General features: G+C 33.4%; 1 protein-coding gene across 23 annotated transcripts in view; it reads left to right on the top strand.

Moving 5' to 3' along the window:
- LOC143225089 (zinc finger E-box-binding homeobox 2-like) overlaps positions 1-16871 on the top strand; it is a 258604-nt gene that overhangs the window by 121053 nt on the left and 120680 nt on the right. For 7 of the 23 annotated variants that reach the window (XM_076453841.1, XM_076453859.1, XM_076453850.1 and 4 more), the window contains one exon: positions 8607-8656. The exons of the other annotated variants lie outside the window; for them this stretch is intronic. In XM_076453841.1, the coding sequence (XP_076309956.1) occupies positions 8607-8656 (50 nt within the window). The remainder of the gene's footprint in view (positions 1-8606; positions 8657-16871) is intronic. 23 annotated transcript variants of the gene reach the window in all.

Raw genomic sequence — 16871 nt, 5'->3', positions numbered from 1 at the left:
TATAAATGAGGGCGAGCATATTTGGTGTGGCGAGAATTCAAACCTGTGACCCTCGGATTACGCGTTGAGTGTCTTAACCACTTGGCCATGCCGGGCCAGTAGTGTTGTAAGTTTGCAAATATACTGCTGTGCCTCTGGGAAGCTTAATGATGATGATGTAACGATTCCTCCAAATCCAAGAAAAGTGTTAAGTTTTATAGAAACTTTATACAAACGAGGGACAACTCTAATGAAACAATCTCATATTTACTAGAATTAATTTTATTTCAAGGATTTGGTACATACGGAAAATAATCATTTTCTTTATAGCTATATTTTAGCCGTCGAGAGTGTAATTAAAATAGAGGAATAACGATTAAAAAAACACAACGTATACATTATGCCGACCGTTTCGGTATAGACGTTAAACAAGGAAACACATGTGTTCAAACTTCGCATATCTTTCTAATTATACTTACTATTTGCCACTATTTACAATGGAATGAATTGTTACAGATTAACTCATAAACTAATACGTTCGGTATGCCCGATTTTGTAGTGTTGTAATTGTAAACTTATGAGTTTACAAGAAAGTGATTATTCGTATAATAAAATAAACCGAAAATCAACAATTAGAAACAGCGATACCAACAGAACATTTACGTGTACAAAAATGATTAAACAAGAGTTTGAAAAAAGCAAAGAAAACATTTTGATGTTTAAAAAACAAACCAACTGAAAATAAAGATTTAAATGAAGATGAACAACAACTAGTGCTGTTATTTCCAGCAACTCCAACACCCATATAAAGAAATAAGCAAAACGCACATATGTTTAATAGATATATCATTTGTTTTCAAAATATAGGTAAAAGGAAAGTCATTTGGTGGCTACTCTGATGATAGTACAGAGAGAAAACTTAAACTTTACCAAAACTAAGTTTAGATTTTTCGTTTTACATTATATGTTTATTTTGCTAACTCTTTTACTTTACTCATTCGTTTTTGTTGCGTATTTCCTAGTAAAGTTTAAACGTTTTCGGTTTGAAAAGGAGCGCAGTTTGTAGTCTTTAAAACACGGATTTAAATATGTGCTTTTCCTTATCATTCATCGCTTCTGTGGGCAAAGTAATCTTTGGCCAGATAATAGACTTACGTAAGCAAGTTTGTGAAAGTCGAGAGGATCACAGATAACCCTTTATACATAGCGCATCAGTATGTATATGTAAGAGGTCTGAATCAGGTGACGTTGTGCTGTGTAAACATTCTTACTTGAACGTAAACATACCATATAATTTAGAAGATGGCTGTTTACGGTGATTCACCAGGTCATATATGGTGACATTAAAACTCACGAACTGTGATTTTCGATTACTAGAATATTATTTTTCTGTACCAAAGCAGTATCATCCACCACCATGTAGCATGAGAACAGTGACTATGGTGTTTTGTAAACTTCACAATAATACCTTAACCCTCTCCAATCAGGTCATGGGTGAAAGGTCATGCCATCGCATTTGTTGACTCGCATTCAAAATGTTATTGAACTACTATTTTATGAATTTATGTCATTAAGTTTGGTATATCAAACTGTATATTATAATTCAAATTTTCTTATTATACCTTATTTAATTTATTAAAGTAAATATCAAAATAATACACACCTAAACTACAATTTTCGTGTGTCACACGGTATGTTGAATGCAGCACTGGTTCATATTAGGTGTTTGTGTTGTCGAAATGAAGAGTCTACAGTTTTGTACGACTTAGAACTCAAACTATCAATATTAAGACGTTAGAATATAAAATAAGAACCCCCTATTTTTTATATTTGCTGGAATATCACTCAGGTACTGAACCAGACACAATGGTCTCGTTCATCTCTTTCCATATGTAGGAAAAGTACCTTATATAGACTTCTAAACATGACGTGAATGCCCAGTCGAAGCTTAGAATGTCCTCTTAGTGAATTTTTCAGCCATTTTGAAATATAACACTATCATCTATTTCTTTAAAAACAAACCTCATGCTGCTAAGTTGAGTCTCTAGCCTGTTCGAACTTTCATATTTTTTAGACGCAAATACAGCTTACTTACTAAACTTGGTAAATTATAGTGTAATTCTGTGATATTGATATAGTTATTTAGGAGTTCACTGGTTATCTTGTTCAAAAATGTCTCGGTCCCTGGGACTAACATTGTAATCATTTTGTGTTTATAATTTTTATGCTATAACTTTAGAATTAGTAAGCATATGTTCATGAAATTTGACAGATTATCAATAAATGATACAATGCTTTAATATGCAAAATATCATATGCAAGGTTTGTTAAGACAGATATTTCTCGTGACGTTTTTTCATTTTGCATGTTGCCTATCCAACATGCAAAGTAATTTTTATTTTAAGATTACAAATATTTCTATGCATCAGAAAATTTCAACTTTCATATGCGAATTTTTTTAATTTCCAGATACTTATCAAATGTTTTTTTACGAACAAACTTTATATTTTGACTGACGAATCTGTAATGGTTCAGTTGATTTGACTGTTCTTATAACCACCATAGAAATTAAGAAATAAATGTAAATTATGCCTTTTTCATTTTCGAATGACCACAAATTATAACACAAAAAAAATAAACGTTGAGACTAAATAGCATAAACCTCATAACGTTATAAATTTATATATATTTATATTAACTTTTCAGTCATGTCCGGCTAACAATGAAGAAGTTACAATCATGCAGTGTACTTGCATTCCTGTTACTGTATTCAACGGATCTCTAATATTAGCAGTGTTTTAGTATACTAGTGTTTTGTAAAATACATTCACATTTCAATTATTATAGATTCTATATGTATATAGATTGCTACTATTTACAACAAGTTGTTAAACTTATTTTTTCTTAAAATATATAACAGTAAATAAATAAGGGTAGCAAACAATTATCTTTTCCAGTTACGACCTCTGTATTCAGTTGTTGGTTACGGCCCGGTATGGCCAGGTGGGTTAAAGCGTTCGGACTCGTAATTTGAGGGTCGCGGGTTAGAATCCCCATCGCAACAAACATGCTCGCCCTTTCAGCCGTGGGGGCGTTATAATGTAACGGTCTATCTCACTGTTCGTTGGTGAAAGAGTAGCCCAAGGGTTGGCGGTGGGTGGTGTTGACTAGTTACCTTCCATCTAGTCTTACACTGCTAAATTAAGGATGACTAGCGCAGATAGCCTTCCTGTAGCTTTGCGCGAAACTAAAAAAAAACGAAGAAACAAAACCAGTTGTTGGTTGCTTCTTGTAGCTTGCTTAGTCTTAAGAAATGTCGACTGTGGAATAAAATATCCGAAATAAGTCTATAGCAATTTTACTTTCCCGCCATGCAGCACGAGGACAACGACTACATTGTTATGTAAACTGTAAAGTAATGCATGGTTATCCGAAGTACATTTTAATACAGATGAATAGTCCGTCTCTAATTTGAGAAACACCCTGACCATCTCAACAACACATTGCAAGCGATACAGTTTTTGTTATTATATTTCCACGTATTTGAATATCGATTTAAAAATAAATCCATTTCTAAAAACATACGCGACAGCTTTTCTGATATTTTGAATATAAAGCTATTATGCTACGTATAAACAACTGTGGTAAACTTATTGTATATAAACACACACACACAAACACTTTAAAGACTGCTACAGTAACACTTCGTGATAAAATACATTCCAAGCTTTATCATAATAAAAAGCTATATTACTGACATTAGCATTTCGTGAAAATATTATAACATGTCAAGTTTCAAGTGTTATCACATGAAAAACAAGCTTATTTACCCGACACAATTTTGTGCAACAGGATACATTCGTTCTAATTCTAGATATATTAAAAAAATGCAGATTTGATTGATTATGTATTCTAAGAGTGATAATTAAAAAATAAAATAAATATGTAACTCGCACCAAACTACTCAAGGGTGCTCTGCCTCTGTGTCTTTAATTTTGGATTGATAAATTACAGAGACGACTTGTTAAGAGCACCCATCACCAATTCTTGGGCTGTTTTCGTCTAATAGAAAAGAGGAATTTGACCGTCACCTTTATAACGCGCCAACGGCCTCAAAATGCAGAATTTTGGGTTGTTGTTTTTTTTTATAACGTAACGCGAATATTGGACTAGTACATCTACGGTATAACACGCTAACAAGTGGACCATGCAGGACTACAGTACAAATTATTGGACGGCTCTGTTATTTTTTAAAGTCGAGAAATGATAACTTGAATATTGAACTCATATTACGTTAAATTAGTATTTACATTCCCAGAAAAGGTACAAGTATTTTGTTCTTTTATTTTACTTTGATCTGTTAGTATTCTTTGAGAGAAGCGATCAAATTCGCAAATGATTTGAACAAAGGATAAAATAAATATTCTTATTCCTTTCAGTTCACGTTGTATCTTGGTTTATCTTAACTTTATTATTTGAGCAAAGGATACAATAAATGTTCTTATCCTTTACATTTCGTATTGTACATTGGGTTATCTTAAGTTAAAGAAATTTTTGTTCATATCCACTGCGTACCCTTTTCAAGTTAAGAACCAGAAATGTTTTGAGTTACCTCACGGTATCGTCTATCTACCCACATTAATTATTATAATTATGGGGAACTTTCTTTGTTTCTATTTCAGAGCACGAAACACGATAATATCACAGAAATACAGTTCAACAAAAGATAAAATAAGACCAATTTCACAAGATAATGAGAAACGTTAAAAATATTTCTTAGTGTGGTTGGCACGACGTCATTTTGAATTATTAGACTAGTGCCTGGGGAGAAGAAAAAGTAATTACAAAGCTTTATGAGAAACAGTGAAGTGCTTGGGGAAAGGAACAGTCCCTGAGAGTGGTATGTAAGGTATGAGGGCAGAGAGAGTACCAAGGTGAGCGTCATTTTACACGTGCCTGAGGTCATAGCACTTTTCTTAGAACCGCTTTAGGGCAGTTCAGATAAGCTGTATTCTACACCGCAGGGAATCTCAGAAGCCGCCCCAGGGAAAACAGAAGTGTCGTTTGTTCCTGGTGTTCTACTTCAGCTGAGGTCAAGTAGATTAATTTTCACTCAAAGATGGAAGAAAAAAAGGTCGTCTAGAGGTGATAGACATAGACGACCAAACTTAACATCTTCACTGGTTTGTTTCCTTTCAAGTAAGATGTTCATCAAATACAGTACTTTTAATCAGATATATGGAACCCAAGTTTTCATATCGAAGTGGTGTTCAATGCAATCTTTGTTTGCAAAACTAATCACTGTGAAAAGGACAATAAAAAAGAATTTATCGCTCTTCGATTATCTGAATTTAAGTATTTTTAAAGATCTGTGAACCATTGTTTTGTCCCAGCTGATTTTTTTCTTTTGGTTTCCCTTTGTGTGTAGGTCTTCTATAATTAAATCGTCTTTGAAAACTGAATATTGTAGGTTTCTTCATTTCCTCCCAAACTGATTCCTTTAATTTTGTTCTGCCTGACCTTAGCTCACTAGGGAACAGTTTCAGAATTAACGAGAAAGTAAGGGTTAGGGTAAGTACGGACGACCTTTGTAACCACAAGGGAAAGTAATGAGTCGGCTGTTTTGTTTCAAAAATTTGTTGTTGTTTTTTTTTTACTTCGTGTGGTACTGAAATAGTGTTAACTAAAATGTATTTCTAGTTTGGACCATGATTTTAAAATTTAATATATTAATTTTTTTGCTTGGCAGCAAAATTAATTGTGAAAGTCAAACGCCAGGATTTTTTTTTTTTTCATTTCTTATATAACTCACTTAGCTCCTTATATTATTTCTGGTTAAAAGGGTACTGAGAATGTTATTTAGACTAGAAGAAGACTATTCCTAAATTCAATAAACACTTGAAACATTCGAACTTGTAATTTTTTTCTTTCAAAATTATCGACAAAATGTTTTTAGTATAAGTCTGTACTTTCACATAAAATTAGTTCTATAAGTTGTGATGATCGCTTGTTATTCTCTAGATATGTATAGAAAAGCCCGACAACCTTTATTTAACACTCCTACGAAAAGTGGGGCCTAATAGGCCCCAGAGCAACTTGAAAGGTTATTAATATTAGGCTAATAATTTTGTATTTAAATGAAATTGCCATTTAAATCCATTAATGAATGGATTAACGAGATTCCACTGTCCCTATCTACTATCTAGCGAAACCACAGCCAGGGGAACGGGCTTGGAGAAATCAGGACTAGAAACGTCTTTTCGTAGGAGTGTTAAAAAAGAAAATCAAAACAATACTTAGTACTTGATGAATGCATGAAATAAAAATAAGGATATTAATAAATTATTTCAGTGTTTAACGGTTGGGTTGTTTAGTTACACGCTACAATAACCGTTGTTTGGCTTTATATGGCCCACTAGTGTGTGGGTGGGAACAGCCTTCAAACATTGCTTTCATCTGGCTCAACAAAGACACAACGTTTGTTTGGATTGACACGTAGTACCAATGTACAGGAAGGTAATATGGGATGGGCTTGATGAGCGTGACGCTCGTGACAAACGTATGAGAGACCTGAGCTGGTAAGTCGGCAGAATTCTGAAAGAAGGCTATGACCTCGAGAGGATCCTGAATGATATGGACGCCCTATGGGCGGAGTCTTCTGAAATATACCACCAGGTGTCGTCTGGGGTCGGTATGTGGAGAAGGGAGAATAGGAACATGATACTTTTGCAGCGCTAGAAATTTCTCTTCTCTGATATCAAATTGAAAGTTGTCATGTCATCTTTGTACAAGCGTTTGACTGGTAGGAATGATATCTAGGAAAGGGAAGTCGAAATTATAAAAATACATAGCTATGCAAATATGATTTAAATACACGTTATATATTTATCTATGTTTAAAGAGAGAACTTATTAACAGTTAGTTGTTCGATTGTGTGAAAACCTTGATTAAGTATAGTTATTAACCTTCAGTATAAAAATTATTACAGTTGGATATTAGTTTAATTATATGATGAAACACAGTAATATCAGTATCATATATATATATAAATGTTGTTTCGTATAATTGGTGACACGTGAATTGCTCGAGAAATATTTTAATATTCATCTAAAAAGCTACTGTCTAGAACTTTAGAATACAATGAACTCTTAGTAAAGATTGCGTACTAACTCGTTGAGATTTGCTGATATAACGTGCATTAATATTAAAACTCCTTCCGTTTAAAATGGGCTTTGGCGTGGCCTAGTGGATCTTTGCACGAACTTTGGAAACCAAGAAGAAACCTTGCCTTATTTAAGTATGTTAAAAAAAGGTCTACAGTAACTTATATTCAAGTGTGTGTTTCATATTTTAGACATAATTAAAATTAACAGTTTGTGTGAATACAAAATAAGAGACAAAAAAAGCAAATGAAGAAAGAGAACTGACAGCAGTGCTGGCATAATTATGTGGTGTGAATGAAGAAAGAGAACTGACAGCAGTGCTGGCATAATTATGTGGTGTGAACGAAGAAAGAGAACTGACAGCAGTGCTGGCATAATTATGTGGTGTGAATGAAGAAAGAGAACTGACAACAGTGCTGGCATAATTATGTGGTGTGAATGAAGAAAGAGAACTGACAGCAGTGCTGGCATAATTATGTGGTGTGAATGAAGAAAGAGAACTGACAACAGTGCTGGCATAATTAGTGGTGTGAATGAAGAAAGAGAACTGACAACAGTGCTGGCATAATTAGTGGTGTGAATGAAGAAAGAGAACTGACAGCAGTGCTGGCATAATTAGTGGTGTGAATGAAGAAAGAGAACTGACAACAGTGCTGGCATAATTAGTGGTGTGAATGAAGAAAGAGAACTGACAACAGTGCTGGCATAATTATGTGGTGTGAACGAAGAAAGAGAACTGACAACAGTGCTGGCATAATTATGTGGTGTGAACGAAGAAAGAGAACTGACAGCAGTGCTGGCATAATTATGTGGTGTGAATGAAGAAAGAGAACCGACAACAGTGCTGGCATAATTATGTGGTGTGAATGAAGAAAGAGAACTGACAACAGTGCTGGCATAATTAGTGGTGTGAATGAAGAAAGAGAACTGACAGCAGTGCTGGCATAATTAGTGGTGTGAATGAAGAAAGAGAACTGACAACAGTGCTGGCATAATTATGTGGTGTGAATGAAGAAAGAGAACTGACAGCAGTGCTGGCATAATTATGTGGTGTGATATCAATGAAAGATCGGGTTATTAACCATTATTTATTATAAGTCCTTACTTTTTATTAAATAAAAAACTATACAATCCAGAGTTCTACTCATGCTAATTATCTTCGCTTTTAAACATCCAGTTGAACCTGCCATCTTACATGTCACTTTTATAAGTGCTGTACCACGTTATTCTGATTGTAACGTACAGACTGTGTAAGTCTGGCCTTAACTGTAATGGGAATATTATATAAATATATATTTTTAAGTGCTGTACCGCGTTGTCCTGATTTTAACGTACAGACTGTGTAAGTCTGGCCTTAACTGTAATGGGAATATTATATATATATATATATATATATATATTTATTTATTTATTTATAAACATAAACAGTACAATACCGTCATAATAATATATTTATCTTCGTAGATTACAAAATGACAGACTGGGAAGGACACAAAATCTTAGCTGTCAGTACTGTAAGTAAGCAATACGCATGAAGTATTTTCAGTATTTAATACATTATGACATTTAACAATTAACTAAAAATGTATATAAAATTTCCTCTCTTTAAATACACGTCAAATGTTATCGATGTTTGTGAAATATTAATCGATACGAATACTTTTTACTGACGCATTTAAACGTTCTGCTAATTCTTTAGGTTCTGGTTTTGTTTCGTTATGAATGCAGCAACACTGATGAAGATACCCTATTTCATTTAGTAAAATAAAAAAGTCACGTGGTATAAATTTGTTTGATCCCAAGCGAAGTTTTACTTAAACTAAAAATTACTTCATAAGCTTTTTATTCTGGTGAAGTGGGTGGTTAACTTTAAGGATAGAACATTTGCTTGCTCCTACTTAAAATCTATTTTTTTCTGTGGTTAACTTTAAGGATAGAACATTTACTTGCTCCTACTTAAAATCTATTTTCTGCCTTATTTTAAATACTGAACAAATACAAGATAATTACCAGAATGCATGTAAAACTGATTCAGAAACCAGGATTTCGCTGTCAGGAAAAAAAAGGAATATCATGTTTTATGTGTTTAATTTAATCATCTTACATTTCTAAACAAATTTGAACTTTTGTTTTTCAATAATAATTATAAGAACACTTTAATCATTAACATTATGACAACAATCCTATTATCCAAATAATTGGATAAACAGTACTTGAGCAATGTGCCTGCTCGTGATTCTTGAAACATTTAAGGTGTTTTCATTACATAAGAAAATGGTTTTAATGAAACAGACAAAACAATGTTTATTTTAAATCGTAACTGGGTTAAGCACAACCAGAAGTATAAAATATAATTATTAAGAATGAATTAATAACTGAAAAACAGCCAAGAATGTAGAGAAGACAGAACAATATTGTTTGGAGTTCAAATCCTCGTGAGAACCACTGGCGACACTACAGGGAGGAAAAGGAGGCATTTACCCACCCAGATTGTTTTCTTATCCCAGTTTTCCACACTCCCAAATTTAATCCTATATACATGGAGCAAATGTAATGTGTATAACAAGAAGACACGTTTGCACGCGCACTACTGTTTCTCGGTTTTTGTCTTGTATGCCAGAAGTCAACCAGGTATATCCTATAATATTGTGTATTCCCTTTAACACTACATTTTTAATAATAAAGATAGTACTGCACTAATTAATTAATGCTCGAAAGAACATTATTTCTCAATCCACTTTGAAAGGGATTTAATAACCTTCTGGTCTCTTCTAAGGTTTGGGACTTTAGAGCTCAATACAAAGAAATTTTCGAAACCCAACAGGGTTCAGTGTAATGTAGCTCGCTAAAATGCAGGAGAAATAACGAGTCCCCTTAAAATTACACGTGAGTGTAAAACGTCTTGTTTTGCTCCCCAACTTTTAGCTTGCCCCACCAAAGTTTTGGTGCTGGCGCCGCCATTGATGATGACTAAATTTTCTTCCTATCTCTCTTCAAATAGAAAGTTAGAATGTGTCAGATTTTCGACAAGTTGCTTTTCAGTTGGTATAAAATGTAATTTGTTCGCTTTCTTTCTATTAAAAATGTTTGTGAGATAAGTTGGTACGAAACTCAGTGCGTACGTACTGTGTAAAAAAAAAAAAACACAACAAACAATAAAAATCATTATTCTTTAATGAACGGGACTAGGCGTGTTATAGTGGTTAGCATACGCATATTTTTATTCATGGTTCGCATCTCCCTACCATGAAAATACACTCCGCACATTGAGGCTGTCGGTGCTCTGTAAGAGTAACGGTCAAATTCTGCCAGACAAGAATGAGCGATACGTTCCCTGGAGTCTATCATTTCAGAATTAGGAGCAGTCATGCGCAGATAATCCTGAAACAAATAGAACTTGGTTATTTTTGTATTACAGCTTCACCTGTTTGTCCATTTTCCTCAGATTTGTTTAGATTACATTAAACCTATGCTAACATGAGAGGATATAATGAATGGCTCAGGTTATTACATTTTGTTTGTTTTTGTTGTTAAGAACAAAGCTGCACAATGGGCTATTTGCAAGTGTCGAAACCTGGTTTCTAGCGCTATAGGTCCTTGGACATAACGCTATGCCAGTAGGGGAATATTATTAGAAATGAATTAAACTACACGTATGAGCTACGTTATTCAGACAGTAATTAGGAATTATATTCCAACTAGGTTCAAGTAGCAAAATATTTAGTGAAAGTAAGTGAGTAACACGTTTTTATAATTTCAAGTAATATTAAAATATAATTACATTACATGACAATTATATCAAACTTTGACAGCATATGAGGTCCGGCATGGCCAGGTGGGTTAAGGCGTTCGACTCGTAATCTGAGGGTCGCGGGTTCGAATCCCTGTCGTACCAAACATGCTCGCCCTTTTAGCAGTGGGGGCGTTATAATGTGACGATCAATCCCACTATTCGTTGGTAAAAGAGTAGCCCAGGAGTTGGCGGTGGGTGGTGATGACTAGCTGCCTTCCCGCTAGTCTTACACTGCTAAATTAGGGACGGCTAGCGCAGATAGCCCTCGAGTGGCTTTGTGCGAAATTCAAAAAACAAACAAACAGTATATATAACAGATGTAGGTTCGTGTTTTATCTGTTTTGCAACAGAACGTCAGAAACAAAGTTCATGACTGTCAAAATTCTTAATTTACATTAGGTTGTTTTTTATCAGATAGATTTTTTTCCTTCTGTGTATTGATACATAACACATTACTATATTAGAACTTCATTTGAACGTAATATTCTATGACATATTGTAAATTTTTGTTGAACTGTCAAGTAGTTGTTGATAAATAATCAATAATAAGTTTTGTAATTATACTGGAAATATAGAAGGCTTATTTTTATACGTAATAGTGAACTTTGGACTCAGTTATCTACATGTCATAAAAATACAGTTTTTTTTATTTAATTAGAATTTCCTGTGTAATTTCAGGAATTTTACAGGTGATTTTATGATATAAAACAGTTTTGAATCTAACAAAAAATGAGCTCGTGTGTCGAGTAGATGTAACTGGCATCTTTCCAACTTGGTTATGCTCATTAAACACCATATCTGACCTACTACTCCATGACCTAACCTTGTAATCCTATGTCTGGTCAGTATTTCTCAGGGTATTAAGAAGTGTGGTTAAATATATATATATATATTTTAATCATCAGGACTTGCGTCAACCTTCAAACCCGATAGTGTTTCTAGTTAAACTGGGTAACCGTGTTATGCAAGTTATTGCGGTATTTTTTTGCCCTATCAACCTTGGCTTCGGTGCCAGTTTCATCGCTTAAGTAAGACGCGCATGCTCTGTTGGAAAGATGGCGCCAAGGAGACTGATTCGAGTGGCGGAGAAATCTTATCCCGCACACCTCAAGAGACTCTGAGTCTCCAGCTACAACCTACTGCAATGAAAAGGAAGCTGTTTATTTGCAGTTTACCTTCTTCTGCCTACAATTGCGAACGCGTGTCTCGATGTTTGTCAGGTTTAATTAAAACAGCGAAGAAGCCTTCCAGCTGCTTGCTGTCTTTCGGCTCGCGTGCAGAAAGGTGTACTGAATGTTTAGTATTATATTAACGATGGACATCGAATTGGACTTAGCGCAGGAAAAATAAATAAAGTCCAAGTTCGATAACTGTGTTGTTTTGCCGTCACAAAGAAAGTAGCGAAATGTTCTGCAACTTCTCTTGTTCCGTGTACCTGTCAGGAAGTTTTTAATTATTGTTATTAAAACATCTCAGCAGCTGCTAGTATAAGGATCAAAGAATGGCGTTGTAGCTAAACACTACATGCATGAAAGTTACTTTGTTGTAGAAAACTAGAATGAAAATAACTATAATCATGTTCTGTTTTGATTTCTTTAGGGTATACGTAATATTCATATGACATGTTCAAAAGCTAAATAATTTCCATCAGTCGAGAGTAGGTATACAAACTTTCCCAGCTAACATCTAGTGGCATTTCGAAAACACTAAATTTTACAGCGGAAAATATAAAGAAGGACGTTTTCTTTCACGCCTAACTCATTGAAATATACTTAGTTATTTCTTAAGTTTGAAATATTTAGATTTTTGGTTATTGGCCACAAAAAAAGTCTTGAATAAGTAAAAACATCTTCTTGTATTCTCTAACCCCAAATGTTCTGGATCGTTTTATGAAGAAAACTGCGCGCTCGAGTGTTTCAAGTTTAGCACTTTCAAATTACATTTTATTTTGATATTTAACAAGAGGCTGGGAAACGTAATTTGATACGTTGGTAAGAAATCTTTCTGGAAAATACGAATAATGCCTTTAGGTATCCATATTCAAATTTACAGTATTCTAAAATAGGAAGAAATCGTCATAATTGTATTTTAGTAAACTTATCCTTATTGTTGAAAACTCTTATTTAAAAATTGAAATGTTTCTCGTTAATTGAGGTTACTGTTCGAAATGTTCTCTTGAATCAGATCAGTACATAAAAACAAAAAACAGTTATTTTTTTCTTGTTAGGATGTCTTTCGCATGAAATAATAAATAAATAAATGGAAGTATCGCTTTAAAGTATTTGTTTTGCTACAAATGTTCAGAATATTTTTCTAGTTTGTTCGTCTGCATATATATGATCTAGGTGTTTATTTACAAAGGGCGTATATTGTAAATGTTATTGAGTATTCTTTGTTTTGTATTTCTATTATTTTAATACATCATACATTAAGAATTAGGAGGCAAAGGTAATTGACAATGAGCCTGAAGCTCCTGTGCCTTTAATGTACCTGTTAAATTCCATGAACAATTGTTGTTGTTTTTAATCATGGTTTTGGCATTCCAAGTCTACAGGGTTTTGAATGTATTAGTTAATTTCTGAACCGTATGTTTTTTTTATCTATTATTTGTTTTATATTGTTGTTACCTTATTGTGTTTCAATGCTATTTTTAAAGTCTTAAAAAAAAACAACTCAAAACAAAAGCGTTTGTTATAAGTGCACGAGTGTGGTAGTCGAATTAAATATGTTAAGATAGTTTAGGTATTGATAGTAGTGACATCTGGTGTTCATATTAAGAAACGAAATATGAAGATTCGCACTTTGCTTTTTCTAACTTAAGCTGTGAATGGATAAATAAAAAGTATGAGAAATTCACATTTTAATTACCACTAAATAATTAGAGTGTTCACTTAATATTATCGAATTATAATAACTTACCAGAGGAAAAGCGTCTGCTAAAAATACTAACTGTATTAGAAGCCTGTTTTATGTGAAGATTATTCTTTCGATTTTTTTGTATATTGTCGTTAGGGTCATGTCTCTCAACATGTTTAATCAGAAATATTCAACCTTGTAGATACATTATTACATAGAAGTCCTATTTAAATACGTTTTGTTTTTTAACATGGATTTTCAAAAGAAGAACGGTAGCCATTGCAGTAGTGAGAGTATTTTGCTTAGAGACTCTATTTAACAGTAGAAATACAACTGTAATAATAAATTATATCAAACACAACATAGTTCTTAAGTATTTCGCAAGGTGGTGCTAACATTTAAAGTTGTGTAAATTATTAAATTGCTGCAAATTTCTGGATGCTAGTCTACCAGTGATTTATCATGATTTCGTTGGATATATATGTATATGAATGTTTTATAAGCTAACAGTGTACGGGGACACAAAAGGGACACACATATGTTTAGTTAAAACCTCTTCTTTCTTGAAACTACTAATGCTTCAATTTACCAGTAATAAAATTGACCTTGATCGTTTTATTATGTGTTTGTTATTATGCACAAAGCTACATAATGTTCAATACGTGAGTACAAAACTCAATTTTTAGCGTCATAAACCCTCAAAGGTATCGCTGACCCACCGAAGGGATGAAAGGGGGGGGGAGCGTATAATTACAGAACAAGTAAAACACATGGTATAGTAGACTGTTACCAGACAAAATTAAACTCAATTGTGATCGAATACTTATGTATATTGCTATATGTTAATTCTCGAATGTGCTATTATGTAGGGATGATACAAATACTATTGCTACTACCTTGTTTGCATTCTTTTTCAAGTGCTGACATTAGCCGTCCCTACATTTACTTCATTTTTGAAGTTTTTTTTCTTTACATGTTTTCTTGTTACTTTAATGTAGTGTCTAAATAGAAATAAGAAGGTTGTTTTATAACCGAGTTCTAAATATAATGAGGTTCCAACTATAGTATTTATTGCTTATCCATTACTGGCTGGGAATTCCAATTTCAACCAATACTTAAGCTTTTTAAAAGAATATCCAATTTCTGGAAGAAAGCCAGATACAAGGGGTAATGATAACATCGTTTACACTAGAATTATAATTTTCTAAAGTTACTAATAGTTGTTAATAATACTTATAAACTTGGATACTCCGTTTGAAACTATGTCACCTCAGTGATACCAATGTTTTGAGTTAACATGTAACAACAGAGAAGCAGTAGAAAGAAGAAGAAATCCAGACTTTAGCTATGATATTTACAGACATTATGAGCACTTGTGTCTCAGTAATTACGTAGATAATTGTTATGACAGATAAACCCGGAATTTTATCGTAGAGTTCTGATAAGCTGTTGAGAGGATATTTAGATTAACATTTCAATGAACAATCGGAGTCATTCTGATGTTATACTTGTGGAGACAGAAAGCAAATTGGAGTTCTCTAAATTATTAAATAACGACACATTATTTCTCTTAGATCAAATTTGTCAAATTTCACTCAAATGTACTATAAGTAGTTTACATTATAACGTCATTGAAAAAAAATCTAGTCACAGTTAGGATGTACGAGGCATTTCTTCGTGTCATTTAAGTTTTCCTATGGAACTGAATTGGAAACCGTAAAACTACAGACTAATTTAAAATGAAACTTTGTTTATATTATATTTTCCTTAAAACTACCGCATATATCATATATTCTATTTTTCTTAAAACTACCTAGGTCCTAGAACCAGAAACTTTTTTTTTATATATATATTCAAAGATATTTATTTATTCGATAGAAATTGACTGGAGATATCAGTTACAAAAAAACAATAAAATAAAAGTACAGCACAAACAACATCACATTCAGTGGTATTTTTCTTCATTTCCTTTGGTTCTTACATGTCAAAAATGTCGTAATTATCAAAAATAAAAGGGCGAGGCAACAGTGAAAGAATATTACGTGTAATGTTAACAACAGTGAAAGAATATTGCGTGTAATGCTAACAACAGTGAAAGAATATTACGTGTAATGTTGACCACGAAGGGCTCATTGTGATCAACAAAATATAATAATTAATTCTGAGAATGGCAGCATAAACAAAATTACTTAAAAAGAACGTATAAATGTTATTTTTTCTTGGTACAAACTAACAAATCTAATACAGAAAAAGGCAAAAATAATACATATTTTTTTCATTAATTAAGGAAATTAATATGTTCTAGGGTAAAGCCACATTGGCCAGTCTGCTGGATTTTAGCGTTGTAAGTCCATAAAGCTACCATTTCCACATCGGGGGACAATAAAGTAAATATTACAACACATATAAAGAAATTTTAAAAATACATCTGAAACTAGAGCCGTGAAGGACATATAAACATTTCATTGAGGTATCCGTTCTTGATATGGGGAATAGTTTTTATAAGGTTATGCATTGATAAAACATTTCTTTCGTCCCGTCTAGGCCTTAACACGCTTTTTGTAATTAAAAATATATTTTGCGAACAAAAATTTGCCTTGCCACAACTTTTTTATAAAGATATAATCTCCCCTTTCTTATCGCTATGTTACTTCTTACACTGCTTGGATACATGACTTCTTCCTGACGTGCTGAATTGAAAAACTTGAGCCTAAAGTTAAGTTTTTGTGATGTTGTTTCACGGTAACGCTATCACGTTTATTAACGTCTCCGAAACTAAAACCAAATACCTGCTTAATAATGTTGTTCATTATTTAGTAACATTTACTAGATAATGAGAACCAATACGCTCTCCTGCAAATCAACAAGGCCCAGCATGTCTAAGCGTGTTAAGGCGTGCGATTCGTAATCTGAGGGTCGCGGGTTCGCATCCCCGTCGCGCCAAACATGCTCGCCCTTTCAGCCGTGGGGGGCGTTATAATGTGACGGTCAATCCCACTATTCGTTGTTAAAAGAGTAGCCCAAGAGTTGCCGGTGGGTGGTGATGACTAGCTGCCTTCCCTCTTATCTTACACTAAATT

The sequence above is a fragment of the Tachypleus tridentatus genome, chromosome 9 (genome assembly GCF_004210375.1).
Source record: "Tachypleus tridentatus isolate NWPU-2018 chromosome 9, ASM421037v1, whole genome shotgun sequence".
Lineage (NCBI taxonomy): Eukaryota > Metazoa > Arthropoda > Merostomata > Xiphosura > Limulidae > Tachypleus > Tachypleus tridentatus.
The sequence above is the reverse complement of the archived record's forward strand: the minus strand, read 5'-3'. Positions and strand labels throughout refer to the sequence as shown.